The 27,267-nt window shown below is 42.9% G+C and overlaps 1 protein-coding gene across 2 annotated transcripts; it reads right to left on the reverse strand.

Annotated features, from left to right (window-relative positions):
* Positions 1–355: 355 nt before the first annotated feature.
* Positions 356–13,246, reverse strand: LOC116389952 (G1/S-specific cyclin-D2-like). Of its 2 annotated transcripts, XM_031859103.1 has the most exons (5): positions 12,360–12,844; positions 11,264–11,479; positions 8,279–8,438; positions 5,634–5,782; positions 356–3,584 (listed from the first exon to the last, which is right to left on the reverse strand). In XM_031859103.1, the coding sequence occupies exons 1-5, from the start codon at positions 12,552–12,554 to the stop codon at positions 3,420–3,422; spliced, it is 885 nt and encodes a 294-aa protein (XP_031714963.1). In that variant the 5' UTR covers positions 12,555–12,844; the 3' UTR covers positions 356–3,419. The 2 variants fall into 2 exon arrangements, with proteins under 2 accessions (XP_031714963.1, XP_031714962.1); XM_031859102.1 differs by lacking the exons at positions 356–3,584; positions 5,634–5,782 and having other exon boundaries at positions 5,789–8,438; positions 12,360–13,246.
* Between the last annotated feature and the right edge of the window lie 14,021 nt (positions 13,247–27,267).

Genomic DNA, 27,267 nt, shown 5'->3' on the forward strand with positions numbered 1-27,267 from the left:
TACTTTTAGATTATTTAGAGTTAAAGTGTTTCTCTGTCAACAGCCCTTCATATTCAATGGTATCTAAAGCTTGGATAAACTCTAGTAAACAGAAATATTCGTAAAATCAAATACCGTGTGTGTTAAATTTGTGTTGGCAGTTTTTCAGATGCCGGCCTGTGCACTGATTTATATATAATTTTGAGGGCATTACCACTTGCTCTTTCATCCACTAGTCTATGTTTATGGTTGTTTAGTCATCCTCTAGTGGCATCATAAAGGTAAGATCTCCCTAAAAGCACAATCCACCGAAATAACATTAATCCAGGTGGGCAGACCTCAGTCTGTACACAGGAAGACAAACAAACCAGTCACATGATTTTAGCCAATTTATTGAGGAGAAATTGTTGAGGTACACTGTGTGGTTGCACATGGGGATAGTGGGAGAGGAGTTTAGAAAACCAAACACACTGAACAATGATAAAACATCCTCGTGGTTTAAACTTTGACTAAATGGGTACCTCAAAAATCAACAATATTCCACTTTATTCCAATGAACCGATCTAAACATGCCAATGAAATTACAAATATTTTTTTTGTCTTTCAAATGCATGTCTAACATACAGTATGGGCTGTTTTTTTTTTTAACCTAGATATATGAAACAACCTATTTTAATGTATAGGCACTTATAACTGCTCAGTGGAATCTGGCGGCAGACATTTCTTGATTTAAAGAGAAGAAGCATTGTTCTTCCTCTCATCCAGACTGGAAACAAAAAAAAAAATTAAAAAAATAAAAAGTGAAACCCGTCCAACAAATTCAGAGTGAAAACAATGTGCGAGTGATGTGAAGTTTGATGAGGTAATGCGAGATGAGCTCTCGCTCTATCCATCCAAATTAACCTGAGGTACACAAACATTACAAAGAAGCAGCAAGAATATGGTAGAATATAAAAGATACAAATGAAACAATAAAACATGCTAATCAAAAAGATCGGCAAAAACAAAGTACTTCCAGTCCCGCACCAAACTGTTACGTTCCCTCCAGTACACACAAAACAGAAAAGCAAAGAAGACTTGTTACATATACAACATTTCATAATATAGCAGCACACAAGTGAATCAATATAAGGCATCTTTGTGTAAGACTGGAAAAACAAAAGCTTCATAGCAGCAAAAGAATGATGTGTATGATCAAATTGTCTCACTTTGGAATTATCTCTTTCAAATTATACACAAAACCTTTAAAAGCTTAAACATTTTTTCTGTTTGAAGCACTTTTTTTAAAAAAAAAAAAAAAAAAAAAACATTTGGCTTTTTGCACAACAGAACATGCAAGAATACAATTTAGAAACTACATTTCTGTTCTAAAATGTAGTTACTATATTTTTTTTAGCATTTCTGCTCATAGGGAATTTGGTTATATACAGTCAAAAATGTTGACACAATGTAAACCCCTACTTACCCACATCTACAATGGAGAAAACTCATTTTAAAACTTCAGTTCAGAGAGCAGTTTACATAAAAAGAGCAAAAACATGGACACGTATGTGTGTAACTCTTTGAAAGAACTGTTGGAAGGTTTTGGTTATGGATTCACAAAAATTCAAGTAAGGTTAAATAAACGCACTGAATCAAAAAAAAGAAGTCTACAAGTGACTTGGTTTTCAATTTGCTGTGTTCACGCCACAAACGTGTAAAGTCAATGCAAAGACACAAATAGAGAAATTCACGAGAACCTGTCAGAGTCGAGATTCTCCTCCTGCGGTCACCGACGTTCAGACTTTGTTGAATCGGATATGGTGGTAAAAAGCCGTATGTGGGCATTATTACGTAGTTAACTCGGCATGCTTTCTGCCATTGAATTACGGCACAATCTGCTGTTTTTTTTGTTCCTACAGCCGTAGTAAACCAGCCAATGAAGCTGCAGTTGCGATCCCGCAATCAAACTTTTGCATTTGGCGCGAACACAGCATTAGTTTATATTCTATTATACCATAACACCGATTATTCTGTCTTCTCACCTGTCGGGGCGTAGCTTTCAAGACAATGTGCGTTACCCCATGGGAATCCAGCCCAGAATTTTTTTTTTTTAAAAATCGAATAACTTACAGGAAAAAAAAAAAAAAAAAAAAAAAGGTCCTAACAACCCACTGAACTCTCCTCAACCACCATCCCCTTACCATTCTTAAGGAGTGTGTTTTTAAAAGTGCATCAATATTGTTCGGAGAAATGGAAATTGATAACCGGAGAAACTGCAGCACAACTAATCTGATCCCCTCCGGACATCACCAGGGATTCCTCCTCCTCCTGTGTGTCACTCAAGTAACGTGCAACTGCAGAAACATTACATAGCTTAAGTTAACTTCCTCGCCAATTCGCTGTCATTCATCAATCTACACTTCTAGCATCCCCCCCCCCCCCCACACCCTTTCCACCTGCGTTTCTTTTCCAACAAAAAAAAAAAAAAACCTCACAAGAAAACCTTCAACCTGCTTCCATTTCCTCTCACAAACTTGCCAAATATCCTTTTCCTCTAGTAACATGACATCTACCTAGCTGAGGCATAAAATCGCCTGCAAACCATCTCCCAAACACTCGCTAACATGTAGGAGCTAGAACAAGAACAGAATAATAATGTCGCCTCGCTGAATTATAATACATATACATGTCGTTCAGTTAGCATACTGTACTGGATTTGGCAGTGAAATCAAGACCGTAATAACTGACCTTGTCCTCTGTTGACTTTTAACAGAAGCCACTGCTCCAAACCACTCAAAGCCCCTCATGTCCTTCCTCTGTGAGCAGGCCCAGCCCACTCCTGGCCAGCACTTGACAGCATAAATAGTAAGCAGTGCTACAGGTGCACAATTTGATAGATAGCGCTAGAGAGCAGCTAGCTCGCTAGCTCTGACTGGATATCAGCTTGGTTTGGATGCCATCTACTCAATCAGCATTATTACTATAGGAGTTTTCCTGCACAGGTGAATTGATAACTGCTCACTAAAGATGATAAAAGAGTAACATAACTAAATGCTAGCTAAATATACATTATTTATCATATTTATTTATACTATGTTTTATCAAAAGAAATATGTATATTTCATGGAATTATGCTGTATGTATTTTGTTTTTCAAGTCGGAAAATATATTCAGGTTTACATCCTGGGAAACCTAAGGCACTATCAAGTTCTCAAGATGTTTTTTTTGTTGTTTTTTTTTTTAAATAGTTGTTTGATTACATGTGGCCCGTACACAAGGTGACCGTACACCCAACCGGGTATGAATGGGGCAAAAAGGAGAAAAAACTAGAAATTTCTTATTTTCTAAAAGTTCATAGATTGTCACACCTTCGCCGATGTGGCGCAGATACTGGCAGCTCATGCCTCCCTCGCTCCAGTAAGTTCATTGGTAAACAGGCGTGAGTGATGTGCGCGAGTTCATAAGTTGACGTCACGTACATCTGTGGGGGTGCTGGACTGGTCTTGCTGCTCCCTCGCCTTGTTGCCAGCTCTGATGCCGGTCTCCTGCCGGTACTGCTGGCCCTGCTGCAGGCTGGTGGCCAGCACGCGCTCTATCTGCTCCTGGCACGCCCTCAAACAATCCTGGAACAAAGCGGGGCACACGTTGTTACACACACACACACACACACATTACACACATAACACCTATGCTACTGTTTAAATGCTTTTCGGACTGGGTAGTCTTTTGCACACCAACTGAACAATCCTAGAGTTCAGGCTTATTTTGTATACATTTTTGTCTTTTTTAACTGTTCTTAATCTACATGCATTTGTCAGCCTAAACACAGCTTTACGTCTGACATTTTTATAAAGTATGAAGCTTAAACAGGCTCCTATAAAAACTAAATTGTGAAAAGGCTGTAAAAATATAGTTTTACTATTTATACACAAAAATAAATCAAAAAAATATAAGAAATAAAACTATAATCCAGCGTTTTTACATGTGAAATTAAGAGAATTTTAGCCCAACTCAAAGAAATAGTTATGATCTCCAGACAAATGAGAAACTTAACACTTTCAACTTAATTTCTCAATTTTTCTCTACATTATTCACAAATAAAGTTTTATTACTAAAAATGCAACATGCTCGCTGTATAGAGTGTTTAATCTGTGCACCTGTACACAGACATTAGCGTGCAAAAACCTGGTATTTTATGACGTTTGATGTGCAAGTTGTTAAACAGCTTTGGTCACATGCACGGCATACCAGCAGGGAATTATGTGCGTTATGGTTGGTGGTCCTGTCTGCATCATGACCAGAACAATGGGTACCAGCAGGCTCCAATACCAACAACACAGGGCAGCGAGCTACACGGTGGGCACGGGAATCCTCTCGGACATGAGACCTGTGCATGTCTGAGGTGTGAATACAAGGGGAATGTGTGGGGGCACGGTTTCTAAATGACCTCTGTGATCTGGACTCCCTTCCTCCAACCCCCCCCCCGCCCTTTGGGTTTACAGCACGGTCAGTCCCATGTGGAGGTCTAGAGGAAATGGCTTTGACCTACTGCACCCTGAACCTCTGAGTTTGGTGTAAAACAGAATATAGGACAGTGAGACCGGATGTTTTTGGACAACTTCTCTAGTGAAAGGGGATCCTCGGTCTGTCCGTCTGCAGGTCTGTGTGGAAGATGTGGGAGGTCTGGCTCACTGAGCCGGCTGCAGGACTCTTAAAAGAATGAACCGAGGCTCGCAAAGAGGCCAACATTCCTTTGAAATGTACGGATAATTGGAACCCGATGGGCTGCAGTCGGGGCGCCTGTTGTGACGGCTGGGTTTTTGCAGGGCCCGCGTCGCTAAGGCAACGTAACCACAAGCTAAGAGGCAAACCGTGTTGTTCCTGAGGCCCGTTGGCTGTAGTCCTTCTGGATTTCTATGGTTCTGAACTGGTCCTCTGCTGTAACAATGACCCACTGTGACAATGAAAGCACACACTTGGATACATATGGTATAAGTATTATGGTGTAAGAACGAGCGATTGTTGTACGGCAGCAAAAACGATCGATATGTCAAATCGGGCATCATTTTATACTTAGATTTATATTTATTATGCTTTAAATTGTTTAAATCTCAGCCAGCGTATATGCAGTACACACTAATTTCATTACATTTATTAGTGCACACTGATCAACTGTACAACAAGCTCATTAAGATGGCAAGTACAGTTTATGACTTAATATATTACATAAATAAAGTAATCTAAAAATGTTCTAAAGTGTTGTTGTGAGGACGACTTGGATAACTTTCCATTTCTTCATCCGGATTTTGCTCTCGACTTCACTTGCGAACATCTTCCTCCACCAGGAGGGGCACACAGCTCAAGGGGGAGGCATGCAGAGAAATTGCATGTGTCCTACCACAAGAATGCAGGCTCTGAGTTTTAAGAAGACATTCCCTCTGCCGCTGCTCTTTATAGCAGCAGTCTGGCTCCGCAGCCAAGAGCTCTGGCTCTCCCTCTCTCTCTCTCTCCATGAAGAGTAAATAGCTTCAATCTGCCACTACTAAAGTCATCTCTGTTTACTAAAGGGCCTTTTATGCTGCTGTCGTGCGATGTTGCAATGATTATTATGCAGCACTAAAACAATGTTTTTGCTTCTGGCAGGTATACATTTCCTTCCCCGTTGCACTCACCACCTCTGTGTTGGTGATCTTGGCCAGCAGGTGTGTCAGGTTGTCTCGACTCAGCCTCTGGTCACTGTGGTCCAGCTGCAGGCCACAGACCGCCGCTCCCATGCTGCCAGTGGCGATCATGGAAGGAGGGTTCATGGCAAGGCGGTCATCTGGCGAGGAAAGGATTAATGTGCAATTAGTCAAGCAGCAGCTTCGGGCTACAGTGACGTACGGAAATCACATTTGTAGCCGTGACGCAAAGAGCTGCAGCACTTGATTCAACCCAGAGGAAGTATGAGCGATGCTAGAGAGGTGCAAACATCTGAATCATCCCCCAGTCTGCACGCTCCTCAGCTGAACCCGACTTTCCCACAGTGTGAATTTCAACAGACGTAGCTGTAACCTGTGTGGTTTCCTTCATAGAAACTTCAGGTCTGATTAGAAAAGCAGAGACGGAATCCTCCCACTCAGGAACGTTTCAGGAACGACTCCCTCCGGTGCATATCCGAGTCTAAAGGCTTAAGCGACAACAGGCCTGGATGGAGGAGGCGGAAGCGGAGGCAGCCATGGAGAGTACACCTACGCAAATACTGAGCTGAAGCTGCTTTGGAACACCTCAACAGTTATTTTCATTTCATGGGAAAACCTGTAAGTATGTTATCGGACCATAAGGAGTCTAAAAGCTCCTCTTAAAACGCTTTCACAAAGCTGCTGAGAGAAACGTTTTACAGAGGAACTGAGAGAAGTACTGAGTTTAGGGAAGGGGCGGGGCTGACCCCGTTTCTACGGCTAATATGTTTCATGAATGAACTTATTCACTATGTGATTGATGTTTGACCAATCGCTGTCTACCACATGGGAATGTGAGAAACGGATAGAACAGAGGCTGCGAGTGTGATTTTTTTTTCTTTTCTAGCCAACCTAACCTAACCTAACAAACCGGCCTAATCTATTTATCTATTGATTTTATAGCTGCTGGTGAGAATTTTACATACACTTCATGAGCAAAGTGGAGCACATTTATGGTTTGATGGATAACTCAACGGAGGAAGTCAAAGTTCATACAATACGAGTTGCAATGAACTCCGGCTTTGGTTAGTTCGATCGTCAAATAGCCTCGGAAACCTCCTCCCTCCACACCTTTCTCTAGCTCTCTTTTTTAAATTCTTGTGACAATTATTACTGTCAAATGTGCGCCCTTATTTTACATTCGCCTTTGAAAGTGGCTCTTCGGAGCAGCAGTCCCCGACCAAGACAGACAAAACATCACGGCGTAACCAAACTCTTACTGGATCGTTTCTATTCGTTGGTAAGCTTACTACCTTGCACACCATCAAAATATGCTTTTAAAAGTCCATTTACTTTGTATATTTCTTCAAGTGGAGTCGGTAAAGGAATAACACACCCCTCATTGTCAGGAGTTTCTCCGTCCTCGGCCAGTTAGGAGCTATTACAACGCACAGCTTTCCTCTGGTCTCAGCACACGGACATGACGACGATCTTAAAGAAGGCAGAGACTTGGCTCACACAATCGTTAAGAGCTGCACGAGTCCAGCCCAGCACATAGACCTAGCCCGGTTGCAAGCCAGTCGTGGTGGCCCGATAGCTTTGATTAAACCCTGGAGAGCAGCCTGCTCCACTGCACCCATCTTCTCCTCCAGGGGCCAGCTGTCCATAGGAGGAGCTCCTCATCATAAGAATAACATCTCAACTCCATATAAAACTCCAAACATTTACATTACTGCATAACCACAGCAGGCCTCTCTCCTTTTTTCCACTGCGGCTGCTTTGTGCTTGGATACAACCAGCTGCTTATGAATAGCAGAGGCAACCACTGAAACACACCCAAATATAAAAAAGTGTGACACTAAAAATGTGCTAAACGAGGCATAAAACTCATTGAAAGAGCTTATGGTTCCAATAGTTCTAGTAAACAATTGCTTATTGTCCAGATCTGACCACACTTAAAGTACCGCACTGATGTGACGTCCCTTTGTTTTAGATGAAAAGGAGGTAGCAAATGAAAGGCAGCTTTGTGACAGAGCAGTGCTATACACTGCTGTAGTGTTTTTGTCCAGGATATGAAAATATTAGAGGGATTCCTCATATAGGCAAAGAAATACCGCGAAAATTCCCCTAGGGAGAGGCCTAAGGGGACATCCGAGTTTCTCTCCAGAGCTTATTTTGGACATGAGACCGGGGTGGGAGGAGGAAGAAAGGATCACTGTCACGACTTTTTAAACCTGGAAGCTTCCATGTCAACAAACAACACCGAGTTCAGCTGCACCCATGTCACACAGCGCTAGAGTACAGTATGATACAATCGCTATTGTTAATCACATACATGGTTTATCCAAGCAGTGCATTGATATGATTTTTGCCACTCCAACTCTTGGCAGAGAAATGTGGAAATGACCACTTTAAGCAGCTTTTAGCAGCTGTGAGGTAAAAGCCCCACTGCAGGCGGAGACTAGAACGTGGATAAGGCAGCCAGCAGAGTACGCCGAGAAAAGAAAAAGAGGTCACGGATGACTCACGGTGGGAGAATGTTTGTGTGTGTGTGGGAATACTCTGCTGGATGTGGGAATCACAAGGCAGCAAAGTGAGCGTGAGAGTGAGCAAACAAATCGGAAAAAGGCTCATGAGATGATCTGCAGCTGCGTTACCTGTGGCACAGAGGGCGATGAATGTCTGCGTGTGTTTGCGGACCATCACCAGCTTGTCTTTGGGGAGGGGGAGCCTGCGCATGATGTGCTCTATAAAATCATTGGGGATGACCGAGGCCATGTTCCACTTCAACTTCGCCAGCACGACCAGCTCCCAGTCCTAAAAGACAGAAGTTAATTAAACAAAAAGTGTCAGATAGTTCAGATTCAGTCTCTTGGCAGAATCTTCTCAGTCCGAGGGTTAAATGGCATGCTGCCATGCTTCCATTGACCGTGAAGAAAGATCAGAGCCTGTCCCTTTTCCCAGAGGAAATGGCTCTGTAAGAAGAGTAACATTTCTTCACTTTATCTCTCCTCGCTGTGTCTTATTATCTGCGTGCCTTTCTCATTCCTCACATCCTTTGTGTTCATAAAGCCGGCATGTGACAAGCTTTGCCCTGCCAATGAGACAGCTAGCCCCTTCCTTCCTGTCACAAGCCTCAAACAGCTACAATGAGTTCGCTCTGCACAGGCAGCAGCACAGACTCTTCATACAGTCGGCTTTTGCAGCAACAAGAAAGGTGTTTCGTGATTTAATGTCCTGTGTGTTGAACACAATTCCGCATTTACTAATGTCTTAATGTTTCCCTGTTCCAGTATTGTATTTAGAAGGAGGATGCAACTTAAGTATTCATAATAAAAGGCGTACCTGCACACATGCAGTTTGCGTTTTATGATGTAATAATGTAAAAAACACACAGGCCTGAAGAAAATTAAGCACAAAAGTTGGTTAGAAAAGCGCAGACAGAATGAGCTATCATATCAGAATGAGTGAAACTCTACATGAGGAACATATTTGCACCCGAGCAACAAAAACCCAGGGACACCAGCCAATCAAATGGCCTCTCCAGGGTTTCCATAAGTCTTGCTATGCCAATTTATTCATGGGATTTTTCTTCAAACCTCCACAAGTAAAGACGAGAGACTTGGAGAGACACACTCTTAAATCTTGCTCAGCATTGTGAAGTAATGCATTCACCAAAAAAAAAAAAAAAAATGTAAAGTCCTGATTCTATCTCTCTTTAAACCTACTCAATTTCCAAATTTAAAGTCCTGCTGCAGTGAAGCATCGGAGTCGGCCTGTAAAGGTTTAGTTCCTCCTTTGGTTCGCCATGATGTCATGTATTGTCACTTCACAGTTTGAAGACAATGATGTCGGCCATATGCAGAGGACTTTATCAGTCATTCATTATGATTTCAGATTATCTGTTACCCATAAGAACATGACAGCTCATCACATTACTTTACATTAATTTTATGCTTGTATTTCTTTTAATTTTACACATTTATGTGCCCGCAATTAAGGGAAAGACGAGGCTGATTAAAAGACTAATTGAAGTGTATTTCATTAATCTAAGTGTATAAAACGTTATGATTACATCCATAAAGAGTGCAACTGTGCATTAAAAGAAGCTAAACTGGTTAACTTTACTAATGGGACATTTTCACACTCATGAAGTCAACTGCTCACTTGCTCTTCGGAGAAGTTTCCCCGAAAAAGCCAAAGTAGTAAACACTGAAACCCCAAAGAGGACAGGGACAGTCCCCCCGTCACCAAGCGCGTATTTGTCATCTGAAATGTCAGCCATCATTCACATTTAGGTGGGTTTCCTGCACATAACCTGCCACACACACGCTTGCATGGAACCTTAGCCCTTGTGGAGATTGTTGACTGTGAGGTGAACGAGGCGGAGGTTTGCTGTCGGAGCGTGCACTTCCTGGACACTTCACCACCACCACCCCCCCCCCCCCCCCACCCCACCCCACCCCCAGACACAACCACCCTTCCACCCCCTTGAACTTGTCTCCTCCATCTGAAGCCCCAGTAGCAGACTGTTCATTACAAGGAAGAGCTGTAACGTCTTTGACCGACTCTAAAGGCCTTCTCTGCGCATCCTGTCAGGATATCCAGGAATCTGGAGCCTAACGACAATATGGAGCATCAAATGGGACGAATGTCATTTCCCTCAACAGCCGCATGCGACACAGGAGGACGTATCGACAGCATGTGGGGCTGTTTGGTTTAAATTAAAGAAGCCAACTGTAAAATGCCAAACATCACCTGATCAAAGCTTCTCAAATGAGAGGATATGCTGCTTTTTCTTTTAAGGCTGCAACTAATGATCACTTTCTCAACTGTTTTAACGCAGTTAATGGTGATAAAGCTGCTTAACCTGCTGATGAGGACCGTGTGTTACGGTAGAAAGCTCCAGAACAAGGTTGTACGTGGACCTTGAGTGTTGTTTAGTCAACACTCAAGCTATTAAGTTTAGTCAACTTAATAGCTTTGGTTTATAAACTGCTGATCGGGCAAAACAAGCAATTTGAAGACGTCGACCTGGGCGTTTGAAAACGCTGATGGCTATTTTACACAATGTTCTTACATTTTATAGAACAATTGATGAATCAATAAAACTATTGATAATGAAAATGATAGTTTCAGCACTAATGTGCTGGCTACTTTACTGTACAAACAGAACTCAGCAAGCTTGTGTTGAACACTCTGGTTCTAAAGTTCATTAAATCAGCCTGAAGTTGGTAAGAAAGAATGAAAAGTATTCCTGTAAACATAAAGAAATATACTCTTCTTGTTTAACACTCGCATCGATGTGTGGAGGTAAGACTAAAGAGCATTTTGGCTGATTCTTTAGTATAAACCCTCATACAGTATCTACCTAAAATACAAAGCAAGTCCATGAACTGCAAGATATTTTAATTCTGTACTGCATGACTAGCACTAGATGGCATCACTCATCTCTTCAGTCCACAGTGGATCCAAAGAAAGGATGTGGCTGTATTGTGCACAGCTCCACTTATAAGGCAAATGGGATACTTCCTGTGAAACCAATAGAGCCATTAGCTTTACAGAACCATCCCAAAAAATATGACACTGCATTTTTCATGTTCTCGTGAATGAATGGGGCCTTTGAAATGTCCGGTTCTTACCAGCAGTTCCCGTGGTGTGATGGAGTTGTCTGTGTACATGCAGAGTTTTTCCGCTGACAGCGGGCTGCAGTCCTTTAACTTGGAGGCCAGGAATATGCACACAGCTCCCAGAAGCTGCAAATAACTCTTTCTTGTGAGCATCACCGCTAAAAACCGGTCCAAATAATTAATGGCTAAAGGGAAGACATCTTCATCACTCTTCTCCTCTTCACACACCTAAAACGAGACAGAAATGCAACAGAAAAAATAGGTTGTTAGTAAAGTCATAAAGAATATAAAAGAAAAGTAGCCTATAGAGGAGGAGTATTTTTGCTTTGCAGCAGAGGAGCAGTTAATGGTGGGGTGTTTTTTTTGCTGAAGAATGTGATTTTGCCATGCCAGTCTTGTTTTAAGGTTAAAGGTTAAATCACAAATGTTCATAGCACTTTAGAAAAGTCAGGACAAGGCAGAAACAAATTAGTTCAATAGGAAGTCGTTCAGCAAAATGTCGCCATTAAACTCCTCTTCCTTGTTGAGGCTCGCCTTCTTTAAAAAATATTTAAAAATAAAAATGTACCATCTAGGTACTTTAAAACGTGTGCACAATGTTAAGAAATGATGTTAAAATAGTTTCCGACGGTTAAAAAACGTATATATTTTGCGGACATTTCGTTATTTCACCTTCAAACGTGAAAGTGGTTCTGCATGCACGTTGCCAGACCAAAGCCAAAGAGCATGAGCCATTTCAAAAAATTAATAATAATTATTCAAAAACGGGAACTGTCGGTTTTTCGACTCTGTAAATTAAGATTAACTTCCCCTCACACGCCTGAGCTAGCTAGTTAGCAAAAAGCACCATATTTGTAGCTGTTAAACAAAGTAAATATCTAGCTAAACTACTTCTTTGAAGCTGAACTTTCTTCGTGGTGGAATTTCCGACTCTCCCACGCCTTTGGTGAGTCATTCTCATTCAATTGTCAAATAGGTTACCATCCCCTGACAACTCTCTACAGACTAAAACTCCAAGAATATGTGTGTCAACATGCAAAACAAATAAAAAGCACACATTAGCGGAAGCAGTTAGATTAGCACATCAATGCATAAAATGCCCACAAACCTCGTGCATCCAACCTGCAACCATTCGTCTCATATAAGGCTGAATATCCTTCTGGACCCGCTGGAAGTAAGAGCATTGAGGTAAAAAATTGTCCTCAATTGTTAATAAACTTTGCAACACTCTGTCATCATAGAGGATGTTTGGGTCAGGCTGGGCTCTCACGACTATGTCCGACTCCAGGCAATAAAGCTCCATGACTCGGCGACCCTTCTCCCCCCCTCCACTTTTTTTGTTGCTTTTTTTGTGGCTAAATAATACAAATACAAAATAAATATTGTCACAATGTTGACGATAGCGGGCAGCAGGAGGAGGAGGAGGAGAAGTGCCCAGAGTGAAGCATGAGGCTGAGACTGCTGGGTTTGCTCCAGTCCTGCTGCCTCTCAGTTTTGCTTCTTCTTCTGCGGCTGCCTGCTCGGAGTCAAACCGGACGCAACGAGGAAGACAACATCCGGTGACGGCTTTCAAAATAAAAGCAGCTGCGGCACCAACCCTTCCTTTCTAACTGCTGCTCTTCTTGGAACTGCTCGCATGGTTTCCGGTCTCGCTCTAGTGTTTTAAGAATACTTTGAACGACGCAGACACGCGGACTGTGACGTAGGTCTCATCTGCTTCCCCACTTCCTACAACCTACTTATGTGGTGCCTTTAGATGCCTCTGCATGAAATATAGTATAACTACAGAGTAAATAAATACAGTCAAGATGTTAGAGAGTATTAGGTAGTTGCTTATTATATAAATCAAAGGCAAAAGCAAGTTTGTGCAGCATTATCATCATAATAGACAACTGAAATATCTAATTAAAATGACAACAACTAATGTTAGATTAGATTAATTACTTTAATTTACTTTCGAATTTATTTTGATGTGCTTATATTTAAGTGACAGAAAAATAACACATAAATCCCCTCAAAAAAGGGATTGTGCCGGTAAAATTTAAAAACCCAGTTTGTTGTCATCTTGCCAACAATGGAAAAAACAATGACAATTAAAACTTAGTTTAGTTGATGACATTTATTTGTCAGGGAATGTACAAAAAAAGAAGAGCCTATTGTACCAGATTTAGTGGGTTAAATCACTATATAGATCATGCAATATTAATGGCAAAACTTGTGTTTAGGTTATTGTAAAAAGGCAGCATAAGAATGAATACCAACAAGAGCATTGCTGTATGGAAATCATAGACTGTTTACATTATCATATACAGTTTATGGTACAAATCAGCACTTTGCACTGTCTGCCAACAGCCCTGTATATCTCCAACCCAGATGGCCCGACATAGCTACTGTATGTGAGGAATCAGGGACTGACTGCAAACAAATTACAGAACCCCTTGTTAATGTCTGCAGAGAAGTCCATACATGCAGACACCAGTAACCACTGCTAGCTTGCAGGTCCTCTGCATTCAAGTTATCTCCTAATTTGATCATGAAATACTGTAACTCTCATTCAACTCACACAGGGTTTCCAAGTCATTTCTTTACAGCTACAAATGTGCTGTATATTTATTAGTTGTACAGGCTTTTTTCTCATTGATTGTATTGTCATTTTGAACACTTGAAGTAGGAACATTACGTCAGAAGACAAATCATATTTAAAGTGAGTGGAAAGTTAGCTGGATTACTAGTCAGATGTCTCCTAGCTAGCTAAGCTTCATTCTAGTTAGCTGTAGTGGTCCAAATACAGGCTATCACCTGCAACTTTTGATTTAATTCAGTACACAACCTCTATGAAACCACTGGTGCTTTTAATGAGATCATAGTCCTGCCACATGAGCTGGGATCCATGGGACACATTGTGACGTTGCACACATCCGTACGGTGAAGGGTGTGGACGGCATTGGTCATCCCTTTGATTGTGCTAAATTCACAATCAAAGGCATCAAAACATGCACAAGTAAACTTTTTACACGTCTAAATTTGCTGCTTCCGATCTCGTGTGAGCATATTTACTGTCAGTTCAGCAGAATGACAGGAGCTGAGCTGAACCACTTCTCGTTGGAACGACTTCACAAACTTCCCCCTTTCACAGTCGCCACCGAAGAGCTGAATGAGATATGGGGTTTCATTGAGAGAAAAAAAGCACTGTGGAGCTATTATGAGAGCAGACTGTGAAGTGAGAGTGGGAACTGTCTCGGAGGGAATGTCAAGGTTAGCAAGATTAGTTCTACTTCAAAGGAGGGGGTGTATATTTGAGAAGATTCCTCTTAAAATTGAGATTTCACGTCGGAGGGTTATCCCTTAGTCAGTTCATGGAGGGGCTGACAAATCCCTGGGTCCTTGTTTTTGTTCAAAAGGGGTCTCTCCGCAACAGGCCAAAGAAGCCTCCCATACCAGACATTCAAAGCCCGACACTTGAGGGAAACAGAGGTGTTAGTCGGATAAAGCAGCCTTACCCTGTTGCTGCTGTTTGTGCATGTGTCCTATGATAACACATGTCAGCCGCTATCACACACTCCGCGCTGCACAGAGGTAGGAGCGCTCGAAGCCCTGGGAAAACGTGGAGGAGCGTGAAATCACCTTGATCCAAAGATTCCTGCTGCATACCAGTCCACTCAACCCACCAGAGCACTGGGGCCCGGAGATGGGCAGACCGCCACAGATGAAGAGAAAGAGACAAAAACAGAGAAAGAGAGAAGAGGTGGAGGGTGATTGTCAAGATCTTTAATCCCAGAGATTGTTTCGAAGCTTAACATCATCTTATGTGTTTCCTGTGCAAGCCGCTCAATGAGGGAGGCCTCTCTCAGATATAAACACAGGATTTACTTTTACATGCCAGTTTCAGAGCCGGGCTTGATTACAGGTTGCCCATGTGCTTTGAGTCAAGCCGGCTGTTTGACTTAACCGACGGTAGAGAAGAGGATGCTATGGCTGGAATGCTGTGGTGTGAACAGCGGCGAACACTCCTCCCAGCGCTGAGTGATGGCTGGTGTAGCTCAGCCAGCAGAGTCGATAAAGTGGCTTCTGTCTGTCACGTGGTTGCATACTATATGCATTCACATCAACTGATTACACCCCGCTGGAAGTGGATTAAACACCTGTTCCCAAACATGAAAAGTAGGCGACATAAATGTTCATGCATAGTTTCTTCTTCTGGCTCTTTCACATGCTATTCTGGTCGGGCTATCAGCAGCGTGGAGCAGGTCTCTATCACAAACGTCACGCATCAAAGCCAGCCTTTCACAGCCACTCACTGCAGAGTGGCGGAGGGGAAAAGAAGGTGCTTTCCAGGAGAAGTTCGACAAATCATGTGCAGGACCTGTGAAATTACTGTTTGGAGCAACGCTGCTCCCAACAGTGGCTGCGGTTGTCTCTACCCACCATCTCATAATTATATTTTATTTGATGTGTAAATCCCACTTCCTTAATGCTTGAGTAAACCCCTGCAATCAATCCTTGAACTGTGATTGGAGGCCCTGTGGCGCAACCAGCTAATTTGCACTCGACTACGCAGCGAGATTAGAAAACAAATGGAGCGTCGTCAAATCAGCACAGGAAAAAGAGGGTGTTTTCCACACTGTGTTTTAGGAATGTTTTGGCTAAACTGAAAGCCATCATTCAGACTGAAATGCCAACATTTGAGGAGACAATGATGGGACAGATAGCAACATCCGGGCCTGGTCTTTAGTCGTCTGGGTCGTGAACACAAGAGGGTTTCTTTTCTACAGTTTGGGCCACGGTCACTGCTGAATCCCCCCCTCTCCTCCATTAAGTCTGTATACAAGACTGACGTCCGGCAGCTTGCATCCCTCACTCCTACCAGAGCCTCTGAGAACATTGCCCTATTCTCCTTCATGCACTCAGGAGTAACAGCAGACAGAGGGGAGAGAAAGAGGGTTCACTTTGAACAAAAGGGGTTCTATAGGCTTGTTATGCAAAATGCTCTACGTTGCTGCTTAAAAAAAATCACAGTATAGTTCAACATTTTGAGAAACATATTTTCTATCAGAGAGTTAGATGAGAAGATTTATACCACTCTCATATGTGTACGTTAAATATGACGCTACAGCTACCAGCCGATTAGCTTAGCTTATTATAAAGACTAAACGTAGGAAGCATGCCTCTGTCCAACAGAACTAAACTTAGTTTTTTTGTTTGTGATTAAACAAATGAGATATAACCTGTTAATTTTGTTTTGGAAGGATTTTGTTATGGTCGGACAGGCTAGCTGTTTCTGGTCTGTTTGCTAAGCTAAGCTAAGCTGGCTGTAGCTTCATATTTAACGGACTTATCAACAGTGGTAATATGTCGATGTTCTTATCTAACTCGTCGCCAAAAAGAAAATAACCGTATTCCTCAAAATGTCAATGTTTTCATTTAACAATGTGACAAATACCTTGAATTTGCTTTTTGCTATTCATTTTCGTATTTTCAAATCACGTATATATAAATCTATAAATCTCGATCTACAAATTTTTCTACACATGTTTGCTGGGTAGGGTCACTTGGCACAAAGGCGAAGCCTGCAATAAGTCATAAGCGGCGAGCGACATAGGTTGGATTTTAATTGGGTGAGATCACATCCTCTTCCATTTCACAGTGAACAAACCTCATGTCTAGAAGGAATCACAATATCTGGATAAGATGAGTTTTGCATCTGTCCTATCTCTCCCTGGATTCCAGACTGTAAAAACAAAACATGCATGCATATAAAATAATGTCCATGTTCCCGGTATGAGATCTCGGCACGCGTCTGCAAAAGAGAATGATGTTCTTCGTGTGAGCGTAAAAAGCTAGATGTCTGACTGTTATATAACTCTGCTGTGGGGGCCCCCTTGTTCTGTTCTAGCAGTTGATGCGGAAGTTCCCCCAGCTTTCCTGCTTATTTGCCTCACATCACACAGATGTCTCAGGGCGGTGCAGAAGACACTGTGGAGAAGGGGGGGGGGGGCTGGTGGCCTCGGCCAGGGCCAAGAGGCATCAGGCTGGCTGTCACAAGTGAACAAGTGTGTGTGGTCAGAGATTAGGGAAGGAAGGACACAAACAAAAAATCTGCCGGCGGAGCTCCTGTGGCAGCTGCGGTTTTCTGAGCGCGAAGGATGCTCGACAACTGGAGCGAGGCGATTGGCCGGCGAGGACGAGTGGGTGTGTCCTGGCAGTGTCCTGCTTCCTCTGTCTTCTCTTAAATGAGAAGAGTGACAATTCATCAGGAACAGGATGTCCAATAGGAAAGACAGATCCCAGGGGTAGATAGAGGGCCTTGCAGCTGGCCACGCAATGACCTTGGTTTAAACAAAAGTTAGTCTTTCTCCCTCTGTCCTTCTCTCAAACACTCTCTGTGCCCATAGACAAATGAGGCATTAATCAGCAGCAGAGGACTGAGTAGTTTCCAGTAAGTCATTTTGTGTGAGTTTATTTTAAGCCAACGGGCCTCACTGTTCCACAAATAACATTGCTTTCTTCGTCCATTCACTTCCCTTCGACTGTGCAACATTTCCACTCCTGCACACTTACATTTCCCTCCTGAGAGAGAGGAGGAAATGGGGGGCCTCGCAATGTGAACGAAAGCTCTTTGAAAGTGGCTCTAGTGAGGCGATATGGTCCTTATAAACGTGGAGCAGGGGGGAATTCAGGGGCGGACTGCTGGGGCCTGGACTGTCTGGGAGCTGCCTGGTGTTTTCCTGTGTGTGATGCATGCTAACCCTGGGCCCCCTCGACTTCAGCAGCCGCATAAAGAGGCCTCTGTAAGGCTGAGTCAGCTAATTCACCTCATTGGTCTCATTGCTTGATTAAATTCAACAGTAGGACTCAGAAGGCCCCTATTTACCCCAAAAGTTCTCATGCAATCAAACAGAAGGGTGGAAATCAACTTGTTATCAGTATGAGAGTTGGAGCCTGCCACAACAATGGTCCTCTAGTGCAGAAAGAGAAACAGGCCATGAACTGTAGCCAGACCAAACACATCGATAAGTATGGTCACTTTAATAGATCTAAGCGGGGGTGGGAAATATTGTTTCTGTGAGGTAACTCTTGCTGTAATTACTTTGTCTTCAAATTGAAACCATTCTAGCATTCTTGACCGACTATGGCATTGCAAAACAGACTACATTTATCCAATTAGGCATGGAAGACAAAGGCAGTGTGTGTGAAATACAGCAAGCAGAGCCCATGTAGCATGATAAGATCCTGAAACGACCACTTTACTTCAACCACAAAGCAATTGTTTGGTCCATCTCAGGCTGGCGGTGAGCTCACAACCACAGTAACGACGCAAACAAACACTTCATGCGATGGGGAAATTCAATGTTTCCCTTGTATATTGCGTAATTTAGCATTCCAGAAAGTCCCAGAATAAATTTAAAAAAGACAAACAGGGGCAGGCTAGTCGTATCTGTAGGAAATGCCATGATATGAGTTAGCATAGTGATGCCGTGGTCAGTGGATGGATGACCATTCATTCTTCTGCGTCCCCTGACACCCAGCCTGGCTTTGATCCTGTTATGGGTGGGGGGGAGGGGGGGTCCAGGGGAGGTCCAGAGGAGCAGAGGGCCCAACCCGCCCAGACCATTAGCTTGAATCTGTATCCACCAGGGCATTCCAGTCTCTGGCCGTGCCAGGGGATTTCACATACTTGGCAACTTTACTGACATAATCTCATCTCTCACTCAAGTGCAGGAATATGAGAAACAACTCGCTAATTGCTCCATCTTCTGATATAAAGATTAAATTAATCCCCAGCTCCTTTCTACAAATGACAGAATTAAAGGAATAGTTTGATATTTTGGGAAATATTCACTTTCTTGCTGAGAATTAGGTGAGAAAACGGATACCAATCACTCATGTCTGTCCATTGAATATCTAGGTACAGCCATGAGACGATTAGCTTAGCTTAGCATAAAGACTGGAAACAGGGGGGAACATCTAGTCCGGCTCTCTGCAGAGGCAGCAAAAATCGACCCATCAGCTCCTCTAAAGCTCACCAGGTAACAGATTATATCACCTTTGTTTTAATCTGTACAAAAGCTAAGCTAAACTAAGCTAAATTAAGCTAAGCTAACTGGCTGCTCCGGCTACATCTTTACTGTACAAACATGGGAGTGGTATTGATTCTTATTCAGCTCGCAGAAAAAGTGTTTTCCCCAAAATGTCAAACTATTTATTTAATAAATGTCATTCTCCTCCTGTTATTTGACATCCTTAAATCTAAAGAGTTCAGTCAGCATGTTCCCATGTCTTTTCCACTTTAGTCTGGGTGCAGCCCTTTTGAGCTCAGAGAGCTCAAAATCCAGTTGAACAGGCTGAGCTTTAGTTTAGACACAGAAATCCAAAAGTACTTCCACCCGAGACGAAACCAGTTGAAATCAAAACCTGGAGATTAGTCTTAATTAAATAACAAGCTTGTAGAACCAGATACCAGGGCTTTGTTACTGAGCTAAGAGACCCCCAAGCTATGAGAGGTGGATCAGACTGATCATGATACGAAATCCTGCGCACACAAAATCATTTCACACTCCTGGAAACATGGTATTTGATCCAACTAAACATTCCCACAAGGACTGCCTTGTTTAGCAGTCCATCGGGCCTGTTAATAATAGTTACTGCCCAGGAGGAAACGTTTTCCTCTTTGCCTTGAGTCAACGAAGACAAACTCATTGATTCTTCCCACCGAAAGTCTGGGAGGAACGGGACTTATTGTAGTAGTTGCTCAGATGTCAGCCGAGCCCACGCTGGGAAAGAAGGAGGTTCACAGTGCTGCAGCAGCCTGAAGCTGCGATGGTCAAGAGGATCCTCGGCCGCTGCTTCCCAGGACCGAGGCCTCGTCCCCGGGGAACTGAAGCCATGAAGTTCTGGCTCTGTCACTCTGGATCCTCAGCACTGTCCATAACGGGAACCCATCCCATTGTTGTGACCTACGTACGTGACCTACGTACATATACTGTATGTACACAAGGATGTGCATGTAAGACATCACATTAGACAGAGTGCAAACATAGACAGGTAACACACACCTGTAAGCTTTTCTTAGCCATGCTGGCAGCGTGGATGGATGCATGAGATGGATCACTATGAAATTTCGTACAGATATTCGTTGTTCCCAGAGGATGAATCCTATATAACTTGACAATTGTTGGATGCATTGTCATTCAAGATCCCTACAGGATAGATTCTATTAGAGTGCTGCAGGGATGATCCCATCAGCCTCAGCTATACTTTGTGTTCAGTGCTAATCAACAAACATTAGCATGCTAACACACACAAACTGAGATTGTTGCTATTATACCTGCTAAACATCAACATGTTAGCATTGCCATTAGCATGCTGACATTTCGTCACTAGCATGGCTGTAGGTTCAGCCTTGTTTTTAAACAAGGACGCATACAGTTTGACGTTCTGTGAAGAAATATCCTACAATAACAGCCTACAATAGATGGTGATATTGTGCAAAAACTCCCCTTTTTATTATTGCATTGTCAATCTAAGAAGTAGTGCTGGGCAATCCATATCCATATTGTGATTTGACTAGATAGCGTCTTAGATTTTGGATCGTAATATTGTAATATGGCATAAGTGTTTTAAAAATTAATTGTGTAAATATTTTGTGAAAGCACCAATAGTCAACTCTATCATATTGTTGCAATATCAATACAGTAATAAGATCAAAATATTGTTTCCAAAACGCATGTATTCATTGATAACAGGAAGTAGTGAGGAATATGTTATGGTTAGAGCCCGGGCCAGAGCTCAAGCCCTTGGTCAGGATTCCCACTGTCACTGAGGAAATGAAAGCACATGGAGGCTCTCTTTATGGTTAGAAGACATAAATACCCACTGGGAGAAGCAAGATTTTCAATCGGACTGCAGAAAAACTGATGACTGTAGCAAAGAAGGAATTGCACAAGATGAAATAGTCTTACAGAATGATCTCCAAGAGCTGCACAAAGCCGGCGAGAGACGCAATGCAGCATTGGATTCATTCTCCTGACCTGGTAAAAAAGCAAACATTCTTGAGGAATGTGTGAAATGTGCAGCGTGGGAGGAGAAAGTTTGACATATGTGGCTGGTTGCAAGACATGAAAAGTTGCCAGGACTTTCAAGGTGCGGCTCCTCTCTCAACCCTTTGCTGTCCCGGCTGTCTAATTGATATGTGTTATGTGATATGTTATGTGCCTGTTGGCCTATATGTTTGCATCCTGTAAGTTTCCTGAGTTCAGTCTGTGTCAATACCAGTACAGTGATGGTGGAGGTAAGTAAGAGTATTTAAGATCACACTCCGCTGCAACATCATCTATGCAGCCCTACAAAGTCAAACTGCAATAACTACACATTGCATCAAAACTGAGACCAGAATCTTAATTTCTGAGATTTAAGTTATGTGCCATGGAAATGTGTAATTTAGGGGGAAAAGTAAGAATAATGGCATAAAAATCAAACTGCAGTGACGTTGTGAATTCAACCACGTAGTTAGGTTTAGGACAAACATTGTGGTTGGCCTTAGAATAACTATGTAAACTAATAATGAGCGAATGGGTTTACATGTGTACATTGTGGTTACTGTCTCATACAGGTGAAGGGCGCCCTGTGTGTCAGTATCATACACAACCTTTGGGTTAACCAAACATATCAAAATATCCAAATATTTTATAGGCATTATTTAAAGCCTGTGACAATGATTGATGCATGAAACTGCACTTAAATACATGTTTCACAGTTTGGGCGTTGAGTCTTTACACCCTTTTTCATAAATGTACTGTTTCTGAAGGTAACTGAAATTTCAGAGATGAGCACATAAGCTGGAGATCAAGTGTAACATTGCTGTGAGAAAAAGAACGAGGCAGACAGATTAAAAAATGAAGTAAACCAACAGGCTGGTGAGGAGCTTAAATAGCAGCTGAGAGTCGCAGACTATTGTGGCTCAACAGAGAGGAACAACAAATGGTATCAAAGGCCAGCAACAGCTGGAGCTGCTTCCTCCAGAGAGCAGCGTTAGATGGATGGGGAACATGCCATTTGATATTTCACTGCACATGTCCAGTCCTAATCGTCTTGACATGACACACAGAAGCGTTCAAATCTAAAAAAAAAACAATGCAGAGGACACGAGTCATTCTTGTCCAAGTTGTGAAATGTGCTTCTTTGTCATCATACAGATAAGAAGCTCAAATATATGATATTAAACTGGTTGAGAGAGTGTGCACACGAGGGACAAAGTGATAACACATTCCCTTATGCTATAATCATTTCCTCCCTCCGGTGCAGTTTCAGCCTTGACAGCCAGCTCACCAGCTGAGACGCAGAGAGGATGTGCTGGGAAAAGTGCACCAGCAGCAGCAAAAAATTAAAGATATGGGAACTTTTTCCGCTTAAGTTCACATTTAAAGTCAAGCGTTGATCCGCTCTTTGAGTTTACAAATCCACCTGCCCATTCAAAACTTTCAGTCCAGAGATGACTTGTGATAGGAAGTGAAAAGGCTAAGTCATTAATATTGTACTAAAATGTTTCACACCAAAAAAACAGAGTTATTGTGTAAATGCTTCAAAAACACTTATATGAAGAGCCGAAAGGTTTATCTACAAACTGCTCTTAAAGGCTTATGACGGGCTAAATGCAGAGGCCAAATTTCATGTATGTATGTGACAACAAAAATAAAGTCCTAATATGTCTGTGTGTGTGTTTTTATTTCAAATCACAACTTGATTTTCTCCAATTCTTAGAAAAAAGGGGCCTTAAGGAGCCTCTCGGCCTGAAACAGCCTTCCCACTTTCAGGCCACAAGAAAACACGACTCTGCAGGAAGTCCGTTAAACATACAGTAAATATTGGTATTGATGTCATCATGGTAACAACACCTACGCCAAGCAATTGCAGCGCACAACTTCACAGCTCAGTGACAGAGCACTGAGAGTGAAAGCATTCAAAGAGTCATTTCAGCGAGAGCTGGTTTTTTTTGCTCCGTCAGTCTTTTCTTTTGCCCACAGACGCTGAGTTGCATCTCAGCCGTAACAGGAACTCCGATGTTCTCACCGCCTACAAGCTTAATATGACCTTCTGTTCACAACTGACACGCATTTATCTGTCACCGATGTGGGGAAGCAACAATGGGCAACTGACAGGCGGACGGGCACGTGCAAACACGCTGAGCACTGCACCCTCTTTTGACTCAACAGGAACGCGTGTTTTCCCACACATGCTTTAGACACCAAACATGTTCTCACAACTGTTCTTTGAGATGATAACAGAGATCAGCGCACCTCTTTCTGTTGTTGGTGTACAACCACCACATCGCAGGAAACATGGTGGCATGACTGAGCAGCCTCTATAAAAGATAAAGACTGTTTTGTAAGAACAGAGGTATCCAACATCGCTGCCCGGCCCATGCTGTGTGACACCGGCCACAGGGTAGAACCAGGTCTCATTCACACATCCACTGCAAACAATTAGGCTTCACTCACGCTGCCACATCAAATAGCTGCATAAAAACACTAATGATTGCATGTCCTGCTGTTGGGATTTTTGTCTACATGACACACATCTAAACCTGCAGAGGTTAAACCTTACTGCCAGATGTTTGAGATTGCACCCTGATTTCAATATTACAAACAATCACTGGCTCCTCTGCAGCACAGAGGTGCAGCAGTTAAGCCTCACTGTAATGGAACTTTGTGTGGGATGAGAGCTCATCGACGTTGGCTCCCACAAAAGGTCCACATGAAAATGCTTTTGCAATGTCATATCTCGGAGAACAGGCGCAGTTATCCAGACGACTACAGCAGTGGACTGTGCAGCAGATCAAAGAGGCAGGCCTGGGGCGCATTATATCCAATTTCATTTCGAGTTGAGGCCCTTCATTCATTTCTGACATTTACAGTTGGATCGGTGTGCCCCTTTTTCGAGGCCTCTTGGCTCTCGGTCTGCACTGAGGCCCCACCAGCCTCTCTTGGAAAAATCCGGTGCATCTGACTTGCATTGCCTAGCTCCACTTGTGTGTTCTGTTTGGCCCGTGCCGCAGGAGGAGGAAAGCGGGCCAATTACCAGCTGCCTCTCCGAGACCAATATGATGTCATCCTCCCGCTCCGCCATAACAGGCTGCAGATGAGAGGGGCCGGGCCTCTCAGCAGCCTTATTCACTTAACGAAAAGCAGGAAAGCATAAAAGAAAAAAGAAAAAAATGAAAATGGTATTGAATGTCCCTCAACATTAACATTTTTCTTCATCTCAACTCACTTATTATCCATTAAAGTAGCCCATAATGCATCACAGCCTGTTAGGAGTGCAACAGACTGGAGATAAAGAAGATAAGAGCACCTTGTTTGAATAACACTGATAACAGCCCATGTGAAAGCAGTGGTATTGCCATTGTGCTTTGAAGCCTGTGCATTTCACAGAGGTGAGGCGGAAGTGAGGTTTCAGAGACAGAACCTATTTGTTATCAACACGCCCTACCCGTCAGAAAAATCACCTGCGTGATATAGTCTGCTGTGACCTTTTTCATTTTGAAGCGGCACTCCCTCGTTCTTTGGAAAAGCCACAATCAGCCAACTGTGTCCTCACAAATCAAAGGAGAGAGTTTGACAGGTACGCAGGCAGAAAAGACACTTCGATACTCTAAGATACAAGCCCATGTACTCATTCACTCGAAAACACACGCTCGCAAAACTCTGGAGACTACTTAAGTGCTATCCCAGAAGGCCTTGCATTTTCTAGGAAGTCTTGAAGCCACATCAGAGAATCTGAAGGGGCCTGTGGGCTGCAACAGATCTCCTCTCATTTCCCCACATACTCCATCTCCAACACCCTACAACCACACGCTACGTGTAGACTCTGGAGAGCCGGAGCCAATAGCAGGCCACAGCTCAGAGTATAAACAAATGGCAGCCTTAACTGTTTACGTGTGCTCCGCTGTGATTTTATCTACATGAGAAATAATCAAGTCAAACAATACCGTTAAGGAAAAAGGTTTATCGACAACTGCCCAAAGTCATTCATGTGTGGAGACGGACATTGTTTACAGGTAAAGAAAGCTGCGAGTCGTGAAATGTGGATATTGCAGGATTATTTACTGATGCTATTCATGCTGACAATACGCAGGAAGTCTTCCTGCATGCTGTTGTGATCTGTGGTTACGTAGTTAGGGAAATACAAACCACTGCTGTTAGCATTATTTTAGCTGTGTATACATTCAGAAAGGCCAGTTTTAGTCTGTGTGGGTTATACGATGATGAGAGCGGAGGAAGAGTTTTATTTCCAAATTCAATACATCAGTTTTGATTGGAGGCTACAGCCGAGGCTGTACTTAGGCACAAAGTTACTGTGAGCTAACATCAACATGCTAACATGCTCACAATAACATGTTGATGTTGAGCAGGTATAATGTTTCCCATGTTAATTAAGCATCTTATTTAGAGACTGATTTAGTTGTGCAGGTATTCAGACATAAACCAAAGAACTGGAGCAATGGCAATTTTAACCTGATGATGAAAATGGGTCATCAAAGTGATTACAATTCATCCTGACGGGGACATGAATGTCTGTACCAAATGTCATGGCAATCCATCAAATAGTTGTTTAGATATTTCAGTCTGAACCAAAGCGATGGATTGACCGACCAACCTTGCCATTCTTTTAAATAATTACCTGTCGTCTTTGATCATTAAATCCCACTAATATAGAAAAGAGTTTGGCCTGCAAAAGTGTCAACAAACAGCTTAAAGTTCCTACATTTCCCTCATCTCCAAGCCCCTTCTCTCCCCCGTAGCTGAAGATGCATTATCAGGAATATCTGTTGGTTATTTGTTGTGGGAGAGTGAAAAAGGCTTTGACATTAAATTCCACACTAAATCTTCACAAGCCGAGGTTCAGATACGACTCAGGGGAGGGTGGGGTAGCAGCGAGGTCAGGCGCTTCACCTCAGCATGAGGCGGTGAAAGAATTTACTTCATACCTTTTACAAATGAAAAAGCTATCAGTGTAATAATTTACGATTAATGAATGATAAGAGAGGCTGTTTATTATCAGCTGAGTGGCAACGACCATGTAATCGCAATGTCCACAACTGGGGATCTTTATGGCAATGTGTCAAAACAGGACCTCCCAAAGGGCCTGCTAACACATTTAAAGGGCTCCGCAGATGATGATGATGATGCCAAACTGTTTGCTTTTTTTGCATTAAGGGTCCATCTCTTTCTGTCGCTATTGAATAAATGGAAATAATGCAGAAAAATGTGCAGTGGAGATGGTCAGGTTTGAGACGATACGAATGGAGCTTCCACCCAGACATCCAATCAGAGTCGTACCAATCATGCCAGCAGAATGGATGACCTGACTGTCTGTAAACATGATAAATGACTGCAGTCATCCAGTGGCCTACCATCCTCTCTCATGAGGGCGGACTCCTCTCTGTAAGAAGACCTCAACCTTGTCAATTCGTCTTTGGGTCCACGCCATAGAGACTGTGTGAGCTATGCCCCGCATCGCATTCCTCTGCCATCCAACCTCTGTCCTGCCTGGACTTTCCCACAGAACCCTAAACCCTGTGAATGAGAGTAGGCCTTTGTTTCAGGCATTTTTCATCCTGATCCCAGCAACTTCCCCATGGTGGAATGCAACAGGAATGCCAGAGCCAGCTACCTGGCATTAGAGAGTCTTTGTGCGGAAATAGGAGAGGCCGAAGGAGAGAGCAGGTCAAAGATGCTTGACAATGGATAGCTCACTTCTCAAGGTGCCCAGCCCATACTGCAGAGCGAGTGAACAGCAGAACCCGGGTCAAGTCTCCAAAACATGACACGGTGCAACAAGGAGAAGAGAAAAAAAACGGCATCATTTGCAACCAGGCCAGTTTCGTTATGAGCTCTTCCCCTGTCAGCATTTCCTCCTACTGTTCAAATAATTAACTGGAGCGCTGATCTAACAACTGATTGGCATGCATGCACAAGCACAGCAGAAATGGGTGTCTGCAACAGTTAACAGGTTGTTAT

This window comes from Anarrhichthys ocellatus, unplaced genomic scaffold (assembly GCF_004355925.1).
Source record: "Anarrhichthys ocellatus isolate YVR2014 unplaced genomic scaffold, GSC_Weel_1.0 scaffold21, whole genome shotgun sequence".
In the NCBI taxonomy this organism is placed as follows: Eukaryota; Metazoa; Chordata; class Actinopteri; order Perciformes; family Anarhichadidae; genus Anarrhichthys; species Anarrhichthys ocellatus.